Below are 22,486 nucleotides of genomic sequence, written 5' to 3'. Positions count from 1 at the left end.
GACAATTAGCTCTCTTCTGGGAGCAGCACAAATCCTCATTAAAATCCTCCATTAAATTAGACAAACTGGAAACAAGCCATCAATAGACAAAGATTATCTTATGTTCTGGTTGACTGACATCGGACTTTAATAAAATATTTACTCTCAATGTAGCTTCAACCAGTGAAAACATATCAACAAGTAGTGGCTAGAGCGCCATCTAGTGTCGCAATAAAATAAAACTGCCTCTGTATTTCTATGGTATTCTCTGGGGAGGACATCCGGGCATTTTCACCGCATGGCAACCATCACAGTGAAAACAAAGGCCGAGAACTCTCAGAAACCGGTACTTTGGGATGGTTGTTGAGACTCCCCTGAACAGTGTAAGGGGTCATCTCATATTCAAATATGCGAGTCAAACCTACGAAAACCCAAACCGCCCTAAACTGCCCGAACAAAACCCAGTTTTGCGGTTTGGAAGTTTAAACAATAGACAGTGCGGTTCAGGACGGCGAATTTGCATAAAAACTGCGGTTCGAACCGATCTCATTCACACTTCATTCAAGCTGTTGTTTATTTTTAGGATTGACAGAGTTTACATTGCTTTTTGAAGACTAGATAGTTGTCTCTAAAATGTGTCGATTTATTGGTGTACACACGGTTACTAAAAAAGACCGTGGTGTACAGTAGTCATTTTACCGTGTGTCTTGCCTAAAAAAAACACTTTTTTCATATATCGGTGAACAGCGTGCTGAATAAATTGTTTTGTTTTGATAAACTGTTATGCTTGAGTCGCAAATTGAGCAGAGGACGTGAATCAGACTTTTCATTGGGCTGGACAATTGATATGTGTCTCTGACAGCTAATAAGTATCAGAAGACGAACATTTGTTGAGACTTACGCTACTGTGTTCAAGCCTTTACTACTGTTGCGCGTTCAATTTTCAAAAAGTTCATTCAGGAGTGCGGCATCCGGGAAAACAAATGCAGCATATGCCACGAAAATTTATTTTGATTTGCTGCACATCGGTTATTTGCAGTTTTCTTATTCAATTGCCAGTGACACAAAGTATCAAAACAGAAAATTAAATTAAATGGACTCGCGCTGATTATATAAGGCTATTTATCTGCAGACGAGACTGTTTATAAAAAACGAACCCTGACCTCTGAAAATACCCTATTCATAGAGTGCCTTGTACCTAAGACTGTCGCCCAAGGCAACACAGTGCATGTTGCGATATCACAATCGATGCATGCTGTGGGTGACAAGGAGAAATTCTGATTAAGGTAACCAAGATGGCTGCGTTGAGTGCATGATTTTCTGCGGTGTTTAAAAACAACACCTCGCTGCCTACTTCGTCCACAGTCTCTCAAGGCACTGTGCTTCGATCTATTTTCTAAAATAATCATTTATTTTTAATTAACCGGGGGTTCGAAATGTGTGCATTTCACTGTGGTTTTCAGATGCTTTCGTAGAAAACAATGTTGCCATTATCGATTTAATACTTTCATCATATTTTGATAAATCGCAGTCTCACAGACTTTACAAGCTTAACCAAAAAATGTGTTCTATGAATTTATGAACTGACATGGACACAAAACTGACCGTACTTGTTGCGGACAAAATGTACCAGTTCGCTCCATGGATAAACATATTTTACTGACTATGCCAAATATATATATATAACGTAAGTAATTTATCCTAAGAAGCTGCTCATTAAAATTCTAGTGCATTTTTTCCCTGTTCTGTTTCAAACATTAATTTACCATATATATCACAATAGAGAGGGTCTATGGTATCACTTGATTCACATTTAATGACAAAATATAACAAACCATCACGTGTGTAATTAATTCCAGATAAATTAAATAACAATAACAATTCTATTGTCTTGTACCAAAATGTAAGTTGTGGGAAACTGATTATTATTACCAATCACAGAAATAAATAAATATAATTTTCATCACACTTATAAATGACATGATGTAAATAGATTTGTGAAATAAATGCAAGTTTGTTTTTTATTAGCATTTACATGTACAAGACTTGCAAAGAAAAAAAATCGCTGCTGTAATTCTTAACACTTCAAAATATAACACTCAGTATGAACATGGAGCTCCATAGTATACATCTTATTTGTTTCCTACTGAAACCAGGCTGTAACAGTATTGTAAGAAAAACCTAGGTTTCCCTAGGTCTGTCTTCTTTGTTCTCTGTTTGTTTTCAGTGGGGGCGTTAATGGGCAGTTAATCTGGAGGTTAGGTTCAAACCTACTACTAATTTGCATATTGTAGGTCTAGTACGGTAGGTCTGAATAGGGCAGGAAAGGGCAGGCCGGGTTAACCCAGGTTTGACCCAGGAGTTTGAATATGAGATCACCACTAACAAGATTACCCCACAGTCAGCTGGCGCACATGTGATAATAAAATAAATACGATATTTACTATATGTGGGCCGCCATCTTGAATGACGCATAAAACTAAATAAGAGACAAGTTGTGAAACGCGTTTTTCAGATTCCTGCAAATCAGGACAAAAATACCAATCTTTCACAAAAATACGGTTCGTTGGGGTTATATTAAGCCAACCGATAACAAAATTCGGCCGAATTCGTCGTTTTTGTGTGGAAAAATCCATGCATACGAACACCTAATTACGCGAAGAACCTGGAACACTAAGCCGGGGTATTTGAAACCGAAATTGTCATCTAAGCGTTAGGCCGTCGCTGATTGGCTGCTGTGCTGGAATGCCAATTTTTAGTTTCAAATACTCCGGCTTAGTGTTCTATGTTTTTGTGAAAGATTGGTATTTTCGTTCTGATTTGCAGGAATCTGAAAAACGCGTTTCACAACTTGTCTCTTATTTAGTTTCATGCGTCATTCAAGATGGCAGCCCCCATATAGTAAATATCGCATTTATTTTATTATTATATCAGATATGCGCCAGCTGACTGTGGATTACCCCTGCGTGTGTAACTCGTATAAATTTGATTGTTCAGGATTAGTTGTGTTCCTATTGTTTTCTTGAATTTTCACCGGCTCTTCGCTTGGCGTTCCTCAGCAGCGCGCGCAAAGCCCATAGAAATACATGGTACAGTGGTGCGCGTCTTAGCACTATGGAGCGTCTTGTGACATAGCTCCGCCTCCGAGGAATACAGATTTGGTTTCTTATGAACATTATTTATTTACTTCTTTTGCAACCATAGATTGGTGACTTCCTGAACAATATACTGTATTGGTCATCAATGATGGAGTCACCCAGTGACTAACGGTGAATGTGCATGTGCCATTCTACTTTATGTCTGCACTCCCTCTTGTTAAATTTTGAATCTATAGTTCTTTCTAGATTCATCTTCCATGTGTATATGGATCAGCTTCACATTCAACATGAATTCAAAATAAGAGAGATATCATTTGTGGTTATTCAAACTATTGAATAAGTTTGTACATGATCAAGTTTATTGTTGAAACAATATTTCATAAAAAAATTAAAATAATTTCTAAATAAGACCCCATCCTTTATCTACATACATGTATTATTTTGTTTTATGTACTGAAACAAAATTTTGAGATATGACAGTGTTTTTATCATAGAATCCAGCGGGTCAATAATCTCTATAATCATTGGTGTTTGCCATATTTTTGTACAAAATATCGCTCAGCATAAAGTAAAACCAAATGTCAAGGAAATAACTATAGAGGTACATTACTTTAGGTTTGCCACTCGCATAGTACTGTATGATGACATCATGCCATTAGTAGAAAATAGAGTAGCCTGTAATGTACAAGCATTTCAGAGAAATTAGTCTAGACAACTGATCTTGCATATGATCATTACAGAATGCCTCTGATGTGAATGTATGGTGGACATTATTCATGCCAATTTATCAGTCATTGATAGTGCATTTTGGGTGCACCATATAGTATTTTGTTCAAATTTACTTTTTGAATGTGATGTCAGAAATTGTTCTACATGTTCTACAGTGCTGTTGGCTTGGCTCTAACATGTCACTATTGGTGATCAAAATACAAAACATGCAATGGGTCTATAGAACTACGCTCAGCGGGGATTGAAATAGCATTATTGTGTTATGAGGCTTTCTTCAGTGTATCGTTATTGCAATGGGGACTCTGTCTTGTCACAAAATGAGGATCTTTCTCTGATGTTGAGGATTACTGAGCAAAATTTGTGTTAAACACATTAAACCAGACTGGCTGTTGTGTGGGATTTATTTTCACTATATTTTTAACCAGAACAGGATTTCAGTGTTATTTTTAAATATTTATTTTGTTTTAAATAGGGTATATTTTTACATGTAAATGATGCAGTATGTCTATGATCAATATAAGTCATACTGTAAAATGACTAATTTTCACTGGGTTTAAATTTTGCTGATTTACCATTTCAGGCATATTCAGTGTTATTCACGGTTTTATCATTTAGATAATGTGTTCTATTCTAAATTTTACATATGCACTATGTTTTAATTTAGCGCATTTTCCAGTCAGCGAAATAAGCAAAATTAAAACCCAGTGAATAATTAATCTTTTCACAGTATTCTAATGACCAATCATATAATGAATCTTATTTGGCTTCTATTAGAGATACACTTTTAATAGAACAAATATGGTAGATAAATAATAGAGCAGTGTTTTCTCCGGGAATTAAATATGTGGGGCAGAATTTTTTCATTACTGTAGAAAATATCAAATGCATGTTTAGGAATTCAGTTGTTAAATTTTTTTTCTATATTTATAAATTGTGACTTGTATTTGCATTTATGAGAAAAATAAATCTGGGAAAAAAATATAAAACATGAAGCAAATGTTTCGTATCTGGGGAAAGTCAACTCTGTCAAAGTATATTTGCAATAGGTTTTGAGTATATTAGTTGTGTTGGAAGTACATGTATACCCAGCTTTATTTTATTACTTTGACATGACATGAAATACCGTTTTACATGAGCATACATTGTATGCACTTCAGTAGAGCAAATACGTAAAGGTGAAGGCAATGTCTGGCATTATAATACCATGAACAAACAAACAAGACATTCACCACTAAACCTTTGGTCAATGCACAGTCCCCCCAAAATGCTCATCAACTGGCTGACTTTGCACCAAAAAACAATTTTATACATGTAAGGGCAAGGTGATATGTTCATAAAGGTCAGACCGGTAATGTGAAATTTTTATGTCTATCCAAGGGCATGATGTTAAGCTCAAACATAAACAAAATACTAATTTTAATAGTGACAGAAATCTAAAATTCAGTCTTCAAATATATTCAAACTATAATATTTTCATTGAAGTGATTAATCAGAATTGTGAATGAAGGCATGACGTATCTTGCATTATGTGTTATAACTTGTAGAACTTGTATATTGAATGATTGATGGCAGGCGATTTCAAGGTGGATTAGCCAATCATAATTTTGGAGTTTGTGCACAGTTAACTAGAGAATACCTGTGTTGCTCTGCTTTATTTCCTATTTGGCTATTTTCACTACTATGAACGTTATAATGTGAATTTTGGATTCATAATTTTGGAGTTTGTGCACAGTTAACTAGAGAATACCTGTGTTGCTCTGCTTTATTTCCTATTTGGCTATTTTCTCTACTATGAATGCTATAATGTGAATATTTATATTGTATACTATTTGTGAACATTTCTCCTCACTATTGCATGTGTACAGAACTGTGTTTAGTGATTCAGTAAGTTATTTTGTATGGTTGTGTGCAACATGGAGGTCCATGTGTGAACATTTCTCCTCACTATTGCATGTGTACAGAACTGTGTTTAGTGGTTCAGTAAGTTATTTTGTATGGTTGTGTGCAGCATGGAGGTCCATGTGTGAACATTTCTCCTCACTATTGCACGTGTACAGAACTGTGTTTAGTGGTTCAGTAAGTTATTTTGTATGGTTGTGTGCAGCATGGAGGTCCATGTGTGAAGCTAGCTGATAAGGAAGTGAATACCTTGTTTGTTTGTTCATGGTATTATAATAATAATGGACATTGTCTTTAATTATACATGACATTAGTACATACAGTAAACATGCTCAAATATTTCGACTAAAAATGCCCATGATTTGATTATTTTTAGGGCATTTGTGAAGACAAAATTACTTGACATTTTTATGTACAATATACTTTGATGGCCCATACTTCTACTGTATGTTATCAGGTTACTTTGATGGCCCATACTTCTACTGTATGTTATCAAGTCTTGTGAACAACATATCAAATAAAATGATAAAGTGGTGAAATGTGCTCCCTTGTAATGAAGTGGACTACTTTAAATTGCCCTCATGATAAATGTACATTTAAATGCCTGATTCTGCTGTAGGGTTAGTGTGGTGATAAAATACCATTGATTTCTGACAACAGTCACCATTGATAACTTGTTTTTTTTCCCTTCTGATGATTTGATATATACTTTATATAAAGCCAAATAAAATTAACAGCGTTAAAGGTGTACCTGCAAGTGCCTGCTGTCCAGTTTAGCCATAAAAAGATGCATGGTCAGCCTGAAAAATCTGGGCAAGGTTGTGTTACTGGAAACGCATTATTTGTTGTATTTGGCCTAAGCAGTTGAATATGCTATTTAAAATAACACCCTAGTTCAGGTTGAGGTTATAAAGTTGAAATGGAATTACCCCAATTGTTCCTGTTACACACTATATATACCCAACAAGGCCTGTATTTGGGAATATTCATAACTAAATGTCATAAAAGAAAATGTCAAATCATAATTTCTTCTAAATTGAGAGCATAGGTTCCCTCTATTAGATTGGTCTACTGTAAAGGCATTAAATTATTAGAATGTAACATTTAAGTTTGATTGAGCTAATAGTCATGGTAGCTTGTGTTACAATACAGTGTTGGAAACTCTATTCGGTAATTGGAATATAAAGTAAAGTTTATTCTCCCTATTGTACTATGTTTACATTTGTACTATTGTATGTGTCTTTATTTATATATCATCAAATAAATGGAATGAACCCCAAAGAAGTCAAATAGAATGTAATTGGTGTTGACATAATAAATGTTTATTGTCTTGCAGACACAAGATACTGTAATCTTTTTATTAGTTGGACCACCTGATTCTTGTTGCAGCAATGATTTATTTTCCTTCCGATAGCAGTTTAACCACATTTAGGTTCTGTCATTCCATCTTGATTGACAAGGAATGTATTTGATATTACCATAGTAGCACATGTCAGTGATAGATGTGTGTCTTTTGTCAAAATAAGTTATGTTGATGGGCTGAATACTCATCTAGTAAGTCTTGTTCCTGTGGCCAATATCAAGATTTATCAATCGATCATGTGACCGTTTTGGGCCAATAACATTGTCTGTCTTATACTTGAGGGTTAATAATCTTTATTAGTAGGCTAAATCTGCATTTTGTTCATTAGTCTTATCCACCTACCATTGGGTCCCTATTATTAGGAATTGTTTGAACCCTGACACCTTGTTCACATGTTACATCAATGGGTTAAACACGCAAATCTGGGTCGCGACCAACCCTCTTAACTGAGAGCTAAACTACCGGTAACAAGTGTTAGACTGGGTTAACCTATTCATGCATGTTTTACACAATGGGTTAAAATTAACTCTTAAATTAAATCCTACACATGTGAACATCACAATAGTAGCTATGGAAACTCTTCACATTGTGTGGTCTCATCTATTTTAGATAGCGACAATGTAAGAACTGAAACACCTGTTGCCAACTGAAAAACACAATAAACTTCCATAATTTTACTATATTTTCTCAAATATTTTGACAAAAACCTGTAGCTGGTGAGAAATTATGTCCTAGGCCTAAAATTAATCCTCTAAGTGTCAAAGTCAACTTCAGGCACAATCCACAAAATAGTTCCATTTGTAGTCAACTTTTTTGATCAAAAATGTCACATTTTGTCTGTTGTGTCCAATATTAAGATTGAATTCAGTGAAAATTACAGAATGTGAACAAATTTAACTCATTCAGAGCTAGAGGGGTTAACAGATAAAGTGTAGAAAATTGCATAAGAATGTGCAAAATGTGCTTACATTGTAAAAAGGAAAAATTTTGTGTAATAAGTTATTTTTGTTTTTAAGCCATGTATAATCCTTCTATTGTGAATAACCTGCTTTTGTAAACAATATTAGAATATTGACTTGAGGTAGTAATGTAAAATCAAAAACACTTAGAGAACACAAAATGTATTTTCTATTGTCTTTGGTAAAATGATGTGTTCTTTTTAATGCAGTACTGTAAAATACCAAAAATTCATTTGTAATTTATTTTATGAAGGAATGATTCAGTGAAATTAAAATCCAGCGAATATATATTTTTTTCCTATGTTTTTCGTCAAAAAATTAGTGAAATTAAACTCCATACAAAACACCCGGAAAGTCTTTTCAGCGAAAATTAATTCCAACTAAAATAAAGTGTTTCACAGTATGCAGAGAACAGATCCAACCCAACTACTGTCTCTAGAAACACTCCTAAAATGGGCATATATGGGGTATTAGGCAAATATCCCTTGGATTTCTTCATTAAAAACAAATAATCAAATATTACAACTGTAATTATTTCTAACAATATTACTCTAATTGAAGCAGGTGACTTAAATACAAAATGTAGATGGATAGATAGTAAAAGGTATAATAAAGTAGAATCACAAATTAATCAAACAGAAATTATAAACAAAGAATTAAACAAGTAAAAATGTTGAATAAGAATCTTGAACAAATCTTTTATAAAACATTAGGAAAATAAAATATAAACTATAATAACAAACAAAATAAAATAAGGACTTGCAGAACCTTTAAAAAAAAAAACTTTTAAATTGAAAGATTATTTATTCAGCAATGGAAATGTAAAATTGCATGAACATGTATGTAAATTTGGTAATTAACCATTGTCTAAAAATATTGACAGGATGTCACACAATTTCCAGAAAATTAAAATGGGCACCAACTGTCTAGCTGTTCCAGTAGCCAGAATTCTACAGAATAACTTTAGCAACACCCATCAATTCAAAAGTAACTTTTTACTGGTACTGTACTATACAAATGTTTTTATCATATTTTATCTTTTTGTGACCTTACTACTGTACTTTCCTGTAAAGTTAGGGTTAGTAAATATTATTTGCTATGAAATCTGAATTAGGCAGTACATGTATGTTTCTGATATAAGATGGGAATACTAATACAGGATTATCTGCATCCCTGCTGGCATGCTTGCAGAATACATACATTAAAGAACATATTGACAAAGATTGGATAAAACCACAGATGTGAGGTATTGGCACCAGATGACACAAAATAACATTAGCACAATACCAGTCTACTGAACGGTTTTTGCCCAGGGATGTGTTTGAATGAATATACATGCATCTTTACTGGACATGTTATATGAAATGAAACTTTATGCAGCCAGAAATAATAATACAAAAAATTATGTTAACTAAAAAGACACATTTAAAATAGACTTATTATTATCAGAGGTACATTACTTGGGGTTTGCAACTACGGTGACATGATACCAAGATCCCGTTACAATCTCGCTCTCGCATAAGCGTTCCAACTCAGAAAAATGCGAATGCGTATGTCCGAGGTAACTAGGATACTGGGATGTCCAGGTGGATCAAAATAGCTGGCCACGATATGACGGATTACGAGAACTATATTTTCTGTACATTTTCGATGTATTACATTGTTTCACTATGAATGTGTTAATACATGTTTTATTGATTATTACAAACCGGCTATTTCATGTTTGAAGGTCGTAGCATCAGTCTCGCTATCTACGAGATGAGACTTGAATGGGATCTTGGCATGATGTCATCATACAGTACTATGCGAGTGGCAAACCTAAAGTAATGTACCTCTGTTATTATACATGATTTTGAAAACAGGTTGATGACATTTATATTATGCCTTACCTGTGAATTTAATTGTTTTCCTATATGTGTACTATGAAAGTGTTGATATATAGACCATTTTATGTTCACTCAGGGATCCCAAGCTAAAAGAAGTTTATACCATCGCATTGGGGTCAAAACATTGCATGGGACTTAACAAATGCTAAACTATTTTGGGGTATTCCAGGCTTAATTTGATTTGATTAATAGGTCATCTGTTATTAGCTGTAGTTTTATTTTTTGGTTAGTTCACTAACAGCCAAACACAGTGAGTGTGAAGTTATAGAATATATAGATTTTTCCACAAACCAGTGAAAATAACACTTTGTAGATGTCCCTGCAACATCGAATCATAGACCTTAGAATGATCGAATCCACTAAAATTAAATCCTGTGAATATTTCTCTTACTGTATTATCACAATCCCTCCCCCCCCCTCCCCCCCCACTCCCACCCAAAGTACTGAATAAAACTCTTTTGGCTGAACTAATTTTATTCAGGTACTTGATGACACTTAATTAGATGCACCTTGAATGAAAATTAGTAGAAAAATCAATTTCACCTGTGTAAAATTGTAAATATGTTCAAACCTGTATTTACTGAATGTAAATGACATGTGTGTCTATACTCAAAGAAAATCGCATTTTAAATGATCCATCCATCCAGAGATATGCTAATAATATAAGGTTATTATGAGGAAGTATGAACGAAAACAGCGAAGGTCGATGTGACAGCGTACTATCTGAGTGCATACTTTGAGGTATCTTCTTCATAATAACTTTATTATATAATTATACATCTTTTTCTTCTAAGGATTCATCATGGGAATGCCAAAATCCAAAAAGTTTAGAACAGAATCAACCAACTTCTTTGTGTGGAGTCTCTGGTCAAACGCTTGTGGCAGCCATGTTTGTTTTTATTATTAGAGGACACTTGCGTGCATAATCATTCCATATTTGGAATTTGCATTTCCTTATATGGTAGGATTAAAATACCCCGTAAAAAATGCAAAATTACGGCGCGCTGTAATGTTCGGTGACAAATATGCTAATAATAACAAATACAACACCCTTCATGTAGCGTACATATAATTGTACTTTGTCCCAAAAGATAGTGCAAATAAAGGAATGCCTCAAATGTCAATGACCTCCCAGATATCTACAATGTATACCACTGTATGTCTATAGTAAATTATACTTATATGACAATTCTGTTTTTGTCCCATGATTGTTATATAATATAGACATAATTTAAATATTGTTATGGGGTCTACCATATAACAGTGATTTTCTTCTCAGTAATGCAGTTTATTATTATCTGTAAAATGGATACGTTTTCTTGATCTTTTGTAGTTGTATATCTATTATTGGTATATTGTGAAGTTATAGAATATATTGATTTTTCCACAAACCAGTGAAATAACACTTCATAGATGTTCCTGCAACCATGAATCCACTAAAATTAAATGTTCTTCTACAGTATAACAATTTCCCCAACACCACTCTTACCCAGAGTACTGTATAAAACTCGTTTGGCTGAACTAATTTTGTAATCTATACGAAATACTACTATTTTGATTTATTTTGGCTATGTTGGCTGAGGAGTAAGTCGGTGAAAATCCAATGCAGTAACTGGTAAATGAAGCATTTGTCAGAGAAAAGCTGCAATGCCCTGACTGTAAATACAATTACTTGATATCATTGTCTGAGTTTTATATGTTTGTATAAGAACAGGTTTCAGTCTTACTTTGCTCTTAGAGTATGTCACCATGAACAAAAGGTCTGGCAGTACAGTAGACACATACATCTAGATGAATGCTTTAATGCATATTATCTTTGAAACGAGAAAAACTTCATTTGACATTATTCTTTCAATATGTCTTCTACTTCGACAGTCTACATCTTTTGCAAGATTTTAACCTAATAAAGGTAATAAAATTATGACAATTTTTGGTTTTGAAAATGTTTCAGAATTATTGAATATGACACATTTGCTTCATTTGTCTGAAATAGCAAACATGGACATTTTTGGAACTATTCAGTTCAAAGGGGCTCAAAATTGTCTAGGTTTCCCAAAACAAATCTTTTTTTGTAGATTTGTTTATAAGTTTTTATGGGAAAAAAGCAAAGACAGCTTATAGCCAGCTGGAGAGTAGTTATCCTACGACTGAACTGTAGTTTGCTGTGATGTTGATGATCTTGTCTCTGCTGAGGTGTCCAATAGTCTTGTTTACATACCAATGTTTACATGTATAGTCATCCTTGGTACTGTAAAACCATTTATTTTCACTATTTTTTTATGTTTTGAGGATATTCACTGTGTTTTTATTTCACCAATTTGTCAAAGAAACAATGAGTTTTATTGTTATTTTAAATGTTCATGTAGATTTAATTTAGCGTATTTTACTTATCAGCGAAACCCAGTGAATAATTAATGCATTTACATTATAGTGTAGGTTCATCCACTACATGTAAAATGTTTAAACTGTTCTAAAGTTTACCTAAAACAAAACAGATTATTTGAGTTTGAAGTCTAACATTAACTTTAAGCTCAGCTGTTGACTTTGTCGAGCGGAGCTCATCATATGAGTGATTGTCCGTTGTCGTCATCCGTCGTCGTCGTCCCTGTCAATGTTTTACTTTTTCGACTTCTTCTTGAAAACTACTAGCCTGAATGCTTTTAATACTTGGTGTATATGTATCTTGGGTAGACCTCTCTTAGGTTTGTTCATTTCATGTTGATATCTTCAATTCTCTAATTTAAGTGAATATTTTTGTTATTTTTGTTAAAAAGTGATATTTTCGACTTGTTGAAAACCGCAAGTCCGATTGCTTTTATATTACATATATAGGTACTACATGTGGACCTCTTTCAGATTTGTAATTTCATGGTGACATCTTCAATTATTTAATTTTGATGATTATTTTTGTCATTTTGGGTGAAAAGTGATATTTTTGACTTCTTGTTGGAAACAGCAAGTCCCATTGCTTTGATACTATACATATTGTTCATTTTCTAATGATATCTTTTGTTCTTTAATTGTAATGTGCATTGCTAACAGCGGAGCTATCTCAGCCGACAGGCTGCTTGTTTAGGTTTTCAATGTTTGTTGGGTGATTGATATGAATATCAGTTAAAATAGGACCATACATGTATTTAAATTTAAATCAAATATGATGATCAATTCTGCAATAAATCCATGCCAGTCCCTTCAGGCCAATTTTTGTCTTTGAATTCAGACAGCAAGAAACACCTTCTATATATAAATGTCACCTGATCTATTTTTTGTTTGTTTTTAGCCTAGTTTTTTTGTCTGTTTTTGTGCATTGTATCCATGATCATCTATTGCAATAGATGTTAGATGATAAAATAAATCTGTAGTGAACAGATTCTGTGAAAATTTTACTTATTCTGTCCAATGTACCATATTTCCTCTATTATTAATAGTGTACAATGCATATGGTTATGCAAATCACAGTGGTGTTTTTATGGTTAAAATATAATAGTATTTCAATGATTCAGTGTACATTACAAATGCAATTTATTGTAATTCTATTTAAGAGACACTTAGAGAGTGGAGTAATTACAGTAAAGGTCAAAAACCTAAGTGTTGCTAAATAGTGACAGCCATAATCTTCTATCAATTGAACCACTATCAGTTAGGCAACCTGATTTTTTTCTAAAACAATAAATTGGTATTTTCCACTAGCAGCTCAAGTACTCTGCACGAAAAGGCCACTACATTCATATACCACATCCATCCATCATCATCCACCTCCAAAAAAAATACTTTGGTGGAATCATTATGGTATTGTGAGTTTTCCCTGCTTGAATTAGTGTAGTGGTGATGTTAAAACTAAGCTGTTTCCAAGCTTTTGTTTTAGGCCTGTAAAATTCATTCCTATTTTGCAAGTGACGAAAAATCAAATGTTTTCTAAAAGTGTGCAGCTGCTGCATTTCTGACATGCAAGATTAATAGACTTACTTGTCATCTTCACACTTGTAAAATCTGAATTAGATGCCACCTCCCAAATAGAGGCTGCATCAATTCTTTTTGAACAATTAAGAACCAAAAATTCAACTATTCTCATATATGTAGATGGTCTAATAGAGGCTGCATTCCCTCTATTGCATTGTACCATTGTAATAGAAGTCTGGGTTTTACAGTAATATAATGTTATTACAAGGATACTGAAAAGTATGCACAAAGACAGTACAGCAGAAGTATCGACCAATGTGCAGCAGAAGCCGATACGACGGCCTATTGTCTTGAGTGCATACTTTGCGGTATCCTCGTAATAACCTTTTTATTATACATCTTTTCCTTCCAATGATACATCAAATGAATGCTGAAATCTAAAAAGTTTAGAACAGATTCAGCGAACTTCTTTGTGTGGAGTCCGGTCAAACCCTGGTGGCATGTTTGTTTTTATTATTAGAGGACGCTTACACGTGTAATGATTCCATATTTGGAAATTGCATTTCCTAATATGGTAAGATGAAAATACCCTGTAAAATACCACAAAATTATGGCACGCTGTAACTTACGGCGTTACGGTGACAGATGTATAATAGTAATTTATAATTATTGCAGCATATTCTGGCTGTGAACCAGAGAAAATATTGTATAATGTACTAAGATAATTATAATGTTTGATACTCTAACCCAGCCTATTTAAAGATCTATCAATGAAAATGTCAACATACTCTCTTATTGATCTATTTCAATTTCTATTTTAATAGGTTGTAATGGATGGCTAACTGAACTGTGTTGAAGTAATATTTCTGTGTATCCAAGTGAAGTGTGACTTCTTTCTCAGGTAAGCCTCACTAAGTAGTCTGTTAAAGGGCTATGTTGGATTCATAATGAACCCTAAACACTGCAGATCATTTTCTTCAGTTCTCTTGTAAACAGCCCCCATCAAGTTATGGTCAAGTTATTTTCTGTTGATTGTTAAATCTATCTAGCGCCAAAGTGGATACACTGTGTAAGTTTTGTGTGGAGTTTATTTTTCTCTAACTTTTGTAGAATGTAAAATATAGGAAATGTATTTTCACTCATTCATCACTCCTAAGTAAAGTAGTATACAATATCTGTGATTTTATATCATACTCTGTAATTAAGTGTGCAGATTTTGTGCAAAATGAAGAATAAAATGACAACATTTCAGGAGGAAGTTCCTGTCTAAAATGAGCTATGAAGAAATGAGTCATCTGGGTTTTACCTAAAAATAATTGTTAATTTCTTGTTAATAAGGAATGGAAAATTCAGAGATTGCAGAAGATACAATGGAGGAGGTACCAGACATGAAAATACCTGTAGCGTTTGAATTCAAGCCATCTATTGTTGAAGATAACAAAATAGGTGAGTGTACTATGACTTTCTTGGAATAAAATTGTGATATTCCATACAATATTTAACAGTAAATAATAAAAATTACAACTCAGTTGATATTTTACTACATTGTTATAACAACACACTATTGCAGTAATTTTTTTAAATGAGGGAACAGGGGCACAGCGCCCTCATGCCATGGCCATGCTGCCACTTGCTCTGGGGAGCAGATCCTCTTGAAACCATAAAATTCTGAATGACCAGGGGTCACATGTGGCCAGTCTTCAACTATGACCTGTCTGATAGTAATTTTGGTCCCAAGGAAGCCATAAAATGTTCCATTTTAACTTCACACCCTGGTAGAACCCTATCTCCTCCACTTGGTGGCGCCGCTGAATTGCAGTGTTCCCTCTTGCATTTTTTTCTAGAAAAACCCCTGCTATTCAGTTGCCTCGCTGTTCATTGTGTCATGACCAATTAACGTAACTATATGGAATATGTTAATCATCTATTGTGTTCATTGTTGTGATCATTGACTTTGTTATTATCAAAAAAGGGTGGGGGGGAGCTACTGTATAATGTCTTGGAGAACGCTGCTCAGAGATATGTAAATTGTATGACTGTAGGTGTATGGACAAAGACGCTTATTAAGGAAGGTACACTCTATGGACCGTATGGAGGTGAAAAGAAGAAAATACAAGATCACTGTGATCCATACTATTCTTGGGAGGTGAGATATAACATTCTGTAATAATTGGGTGGTGGCGCTGTTGTGAGATACAGAAATGTAATGGTGATAAAGATTTTCCATAACATAATTTTCCAAACTAGTTTAATTCTATGTGTTTTTATAATTATTTCTGGTCCCATTAATGAATTATTAATAGAATTAATTAGTTTGAATCAGTAAAAACTAAAGTTATGAAAATCTATGTGACTTCAAATTTGGGTCTGAATCGCATATCACTCCAGTTGCACACCCTTGTCTTGTAAATGATTGGTATATACAGTCAAACCTGTCTATAGCGGCCACCCAAGGGACTTTGAAATTTTGGCCTTTATAGACAGGTGGCCTTTCTATACAGGTTCACTAATTTATTCATGAATATTAATTAGGCACTGAATGTATTAAAACGGATCTCGCAACCCCATTTGACACACTATTACACTACTGTACACAGTATCCTAACACTTTATTACAAATAAAAATGTTGATTTTAAATTGTATTATGTAAACTAAAATCGATCATTGCACAATAATGAGTACCGGTAGTATGAAAATTATTTGAAGATTTGTACAGTAAAGTTCATGTTCAGCAGCAGTTTGAGTCTCATTTCCTACTAAAGAAATCACTCAGCTTGCTTTGCTTAGCTATTCTGAATTTCTTTGTTTCTTTAAATATCTATTGTGTCTGGTAACTGTTCTAATAAATCTGAATGTTTCTGGGCTATAGCAAATTCTTTCAAGGAGAAGGAAGAGGGACAGTTAGCAGTGCTTTATTGATCCCTACAACGTTACGTATACGGAAAGAACACTTATCTATTGTATCCTTCCAGTTACATGTACGTGACAACTTGAAAGTTTCCTCCCAAATCACAATTCCCTTAACATTTCGTTCATTTTTTTTCAAAAATCTTCTCGACCTACCTCACTTACGAAATGGTTGATCCCTAATCAAAACATTACTTTGCGCAATCGAAATCTGGTGCAACAATAGAAACATGTGAAATATGCCTGGCGGCTTTGGCCGGCCATGGAGGTAATAATGGGCCGGCGAACTGGGGTCAATTTAACATCATTGTTAAAAGCATCTATTGTTAGTAACATGTACCGAGGCAGTAGCGACCAAAAAAAAATTGTTGAACGAATTTAGTTTAGACAACGAGACGATACTGCACACACATTCCCTCGCAGTGATCGATACACACTAACGCAGGGCTAACGGAAACGACTCTACTTTTTGACCCGAGTTATCATAACCCCGGAAGAACAAGAACGCACATGCGCAAGGGAAATTAGCATAATTTATTTGGATGGATAAACAGGCATGGCCGTTGCGTTGATTTTTTTACTTTTGCTATCAGTTCCAGTTACATGCGTATTTATCGGTATTTATAGGAGTTCAAAGTGAATAAATATCGATACTAAATAACAAGTGAGCTGTTATGTTTTTTTTGTTGGTAATCAATTCGATCGGGGATTTACCGTCGGCATTCCGATTCACCCCAGCCACATGCATAGGGACCGTGACTGTGTCCCGGCGACTCACACAACTTTTGCGGGTCGTCGTCGTTGTGATTGCTCGATTCATTAATTGAACAAAATTGTAAGTTATTCCAATGTATACATATTTCAACAAAACATTAATGACAGCATGTTTTTTTATCAAGACACTTTCAAATTCGTAATTATGTTTTTGGCGTTCCATAGCCATCGGTACGGTGTGCTTGCCGTGGTAAACTAAATTATAAACAAGAATAAAACATAATTGCCGAAGCCATCGGTTGAAAGGTGTGAAAACGTGCTAACTTTGTCCTTTGTGAGCTTATTAGTTGTCTGAGGTGGAAGGCAGTAGTCTGCAAGACATCCGGGAACTATGTCCGTTATATGCAGTTCAACTGATCACTGCGGCCGCTGAAGCGTGGCCGTTGGCCGCGTTAGGCATGTGGCCGCTGTAAACAGGGTACTTTACATGTAAAATTCGTAGGGACTGTTCGGTTGAAACCGCTATAGGCAGGTGGCCGCTATATCCAGGTGGCCGTTAACACAGGTTTGACTGTAATGTATTCTCTGGGACGGATCAACATCACAGAATGTTCTGCATTGCTAAGACGTGCATCACTGTACCATTTATTTCTATGGGCTCTGCACAAGCTACTGTAGAATGCTGGTCAAAGAGCCGATGAAAACAGCTAAGTCAAGGGAACAGCACAAACTTAACTTTCAAGTAATCCTGAGCAACCAAATTTACATATGCTGTACATGTAGGGGGAAACTTGTAACACTGTTCACAAGAGTTCCAACAACTACCCTGAAGAACAGTATTCTTAAAGTTTTCGGCCTTTCATCGTGTTGATTGCCAGGTGGTGAAAATGCCCAGATATCCGCCCCAAGAATACTTTTTCTATCAACTTACACTTGTGTATACATAACAAGTTGTTTTCTTAACAGATACGTGGACCAAAAGGCAGAAGGTTATTCTGTATAGATGCATCTGATCCCAAGAAATCTAATTGGTTGAGATATATCAAAGTAGCCCGTTACTATGAAGAACAAAATATGGTAGCAAATCAACAGAACAAACAGATCTATTATAAAACAATTAAAGTGAGTATAGTTCTGAACCTTGTATGCATAAGGGTTAGTACTGACACCCATTTTTTAGTCCCCGTTCGGACGCAGTCCGAAAACGGGGACTTATGTTTTGCCCTGTGTGCGTCCGTCCGTGCGTCCGTGCGTCCGTGATCACCTGTATCTCGAACATGCATGGACCGATTAAGTTCAAACTTCACTCATACATCACACATTATATGGGACATATGCACATGCATTTTTTTCATGATCCGATTAACGATAGCCGAATAGCGGCCATTTTAAGGCCGAAAATGCATCAAAATCGCACATTTTCACCATTCCGGACCCGGATCTCAGTTATGCATGGACGGATTTTGTTCAAATTTGGTACATACATTAAACATAATAGGACCTTGATGCACGTCATTTTTTTTCTTGGATCGGGTTCGAAATGGCCGACTGGCGGCCATTTTGTTTTAAAGAATTCAGTTCTGGATCCGTATCTGAGACATGCTTGGATTGATCGAGTTCAAACTTCACACACACAAGGTACATCATGTCACAAATATGTATGTGCATTTGTTTCATGATCTCATTAACGATAGCCAAATGGGGGCCGCTTTAAGGCCAAAAATGCATTGAAATCGCACATTTTCACCATTCCGGACCCGTATCTCAGTTATGCATGGATGGATTTTGTTCAAATTTGGTACATACATTAAACATAATAGGCCCTTGATGCACGTCTTTTTTTTTTTTTCGGATCAAGTTCGAAATGGCCGACTGGCGGCCATTTTGTTAAAGAATTCAGTTCTGGATCCGTATCCGAGACATGTCTGGATTGATCAAGTTCAAACTTTACACCAGGGATTGCGTTAACCCCATATTTTGCTTCCCGGACTCCAATTATTGAAAAGGGACCCAGTTTTTCAGGCAAGCTGGGGTCCAATCTCTAATAAAGTTATCCAGAGTCAAATTTAAATTTCTTAATATTTTGTAAGTGGGACTCGTCTTGCCGAGACATTAGCGCAAACCCTGCTTCACACACACATGGTACATCATGTCACAAATAGATATGTGCATTTGTCTCATGATCTGCTTAACAATAGCGGAATGATGGCCATTTTAAGGCCGAAAATGCATCAAAATCACGTATTTTCACAATTCCAGAACCGAATCTCAGTCATGCATGGATGGATTTTGTTCAGATTTAGCACAATGTGTTGTACATATGCAGGTGCATTTCGGTCATGATCTGCTTTGAATGTATCTGTCACTCAAATATGAACGGAACGGGGACGTGTCATTGACAATGACTTGTAAAATCATAGTTTGAACTAAGCTTGGTCAACCTTTCAGTTTGTGTTGAGAAAAAGTACAAAAATGTTGACTTATGGATTGATGTCTGCGTGTGCGCCACTGGACTGGTCACATTCAAACAAATACTGTAAAACATGTTAAAAAAGCAACAAACTATTTTTGCGAATTGTGGTAAAATTATGTAATAGCGAAATGTTGATTTAGAGAATCTCTCTTGTCTTTGTTGATTTCCTGTTTTCACAATAGTTGTCTGTCAAAAGAAATGCGCAGTTATCACCTCTATAAAAACAAAGAAAAACTGTCAATTGTAATAAGGAAGTGCTCCAGATTATTACGTTTTCTGTGTTGTTTACAAAGTGTGTTTGTGGAAAAAAAAAGATATTGTTTGGCCGCCATTTTGAATTTATAATGAAGTCATTAGCAACGTCTTAAATTAGCGAATTAGTTCTCTCACTAAATTCACTAAGAAGACGTGTTTTACAATACATCATACATTTTGATACTGTAGAATACTTTATTTTCGCTTGGAATTTATTTTCGCTGAAGGGATGATTCCGTGAAAATAAAATCCAGCGAATATACTTTTTTTCCTATATTTCACATTAAACTCCATAAATTCCATACAAAACACCAAAAAAGCCTTTTCAGCAAAAATGTATTCCAGCGAAAATAAAGTATTCCACAGTACACAATGACTGAATGGCAGCCATTTTTGCATTTTTGTGCTAAAAATTCATCTGGATATGTTCTTGATCATTCATGTTCAAACTATATATTTTCTAAACCTGATATCTCCCAGGGGCGATGTAAAAAGTCTAAAAGTTGCCAAGCTCACAAAAAAGATACTAATTTACATATGTACAAAACAAAATGATGATTACTAATCTGTATATAACAAAAACAATACCACAATTAGACACACTCCAGTTATCTAAATATCTATCATTCATGCAATGACTTAGACACAGTTCACTTCAGTTCAGTAGGTCATAAACATTGCTGTGCACTCACTCTAGTTGAAATCAACACAATCAAACAATGAACCCAAACAATAGCTTTACCATCTACTGCACAAAACAACACCACTCTGAAGATGAATGACCCATATATTCTTGCTATGGTAAACAACATTATAGAAGAAAGGCTTGACATTTGAATTACAGGCAGGTTGCTTCACATCCCAGTCAGTGTGCTTTCTCTCTCTGCCAATATGATGCACCACGTATGCTGTTACACAACTAGTTGTGCTAATTCACTGAGTTGAGAAAATCATACATTGATATAATGTTACTATGTAATGGAATTTGTAATTGAATAAGGAATTGAAGGAGAGCAAGGCTACAACATTTCTCTTTGTGCCTTAAGTAATCCATTCAGTTGCAAATAATTTTAACTTGTTTTAACCTGAATCTCAAACAGTCAACAAACTCAACTCATTTTGGGGGATTCTATCTCCCTCATGAACCTTGTGTAATTCTATGGGAAGGTCACATATTTGTCCTTGGTAAAATGCATAGACCTGATTGGAAACACCGCAAATATACACACCCAATCAGAGTTGCCCTAGCACATGGCAGTGGATATAAAACTAAAGATGGCCTGTCCAAGTAAACTCAGAATGTTTAATTATTAGACATGTTACAACTAATTTATTTGCATTATAGGACATTAAACCAGATGAAGAGCTGCTGTGTTGGTTCAATATTCTGTCTGAAACTCAAGCTGATTCAGATGCTTCAGAGAGTGGTGAAAACACCAAGAAAGAAAAAACACTGACGGCTGTTAAACCAAATGTAGAAATGAGGGCACCAAAGAAAGGCAGTAAACAAAGAAGTTGCAGTATATCACCTGGGAAGAAGAAAAAGATGCGACAGAAAGAAGAGAGAAGTGCTGATGAAGATGGAAAAATGGACAGTGACGAAAAGATGGATAAACAAGGTGAAGGAATTAAAAGAAAGAACAAAAATTCCAAAGATTTATCAACAGTGACAAGTAAAAAATCTAAAACTGCTCATCATGAGAAAGACGGAAATGAAGAAAATGATGAGGAAGAACTGCCTGTGTTGGATAAAACAACTGAAGAAATTGAACAAGGTAGTTTGAAATATTTTAAAATAACATTTTTTTATTTTTTCCAATTCTTTGAAATTTTTTTAATCTGTTTAAAGCTGAAAAAAATAACAGCTGTGGTACCAAATAAAATGTTGGAATGTAGAGGCTCTATCTATGTAAACCGCATCTAGACAGCTGGAAATTTAATATTTGTTGAACAATGCTTAGTTTATTTTGTTTATAACCAATCACTACTACAGCTTGATATTATGATAATTTATAGTCAAATATGGGTTCATTAAACTCTCTGCTACCGTTGATACTCTGCCTGATTTTGCAGTGCAATGCATTATATGTAAACTCCAGATAAAATCAGCTTTGAGCTCAAGTCTCAACCAGACAAGCCAACAGTGATATTAGTGCGCTGTTTTTGGGAGGTATGGTGGGCAGTGTCAGTGTAAGTGACTGGCAGTGACTAATAAACAAGGGAACTATCTAGTTGTATAAGTATAACATGGTGTGGTACATTACACTTTGTTTACTCATCTGGTGCCACAAAGGTTATAGTGGCTCAGTATTACACAAATCAG

At 34.9% G+C, this 22,486-nt stretch overlaps 1 protein-coding gene across 1 annotated transcript in view; it reads left to right on the top strand.

Moving 5' to 3' along the window:
- LOC100378993 (uncharacterized) overlaps positions 1-22,486 on the top strand; it is a 48,374-nt gene that overhangs the window by 16,385 nt on the left and 9,503 nt on the right. The window contains exons 2-6 of the mRNA XM_002741680.4: positions 14,638-14,714; positions 15,152-15,259; positions 15,856-15,959; positions 18,402-18,557; positions 21,509-21,938. Coding sequence (XP_002741726.1) covers positions 15,154-15,259; positions 15,856-15,959; positions 18,402-18,557; positions 21,509-21,938 — 796 coding nt within the window. The 5' untranslated portion in view covers positions 14,638-14,714; positions 15,152-15,153. The remainder of the gene's footprint in view (positions 1-14,637; positions 14,715-15,151; positions 15,260-15,855; positions 15,960-18,401; positions 18,558-21,508; positions 21,939-22,486) is intronic.

Source organism: Saccoglossus kowalevskii, chromosome 15 (genome assembly GCF_978046115.1).
Source record: "Saccoglossus kowalevskii chromosome 15, keSacKowa6.1, whole genome shotgun sequence".
In the NCBI taxonomy this organism is placed as follows: Eukaryota; Metazoa; Hemichordata; class Enteropneusta; family Harrimaniidae; genus Saccoglossus; species Saccoglossus kowalevskii.
The sequence above is the reverse complement of the archived record's forward strand: the minus strand, read 5'-3'. Positions and strand labels throughout refer to the sequence as shown.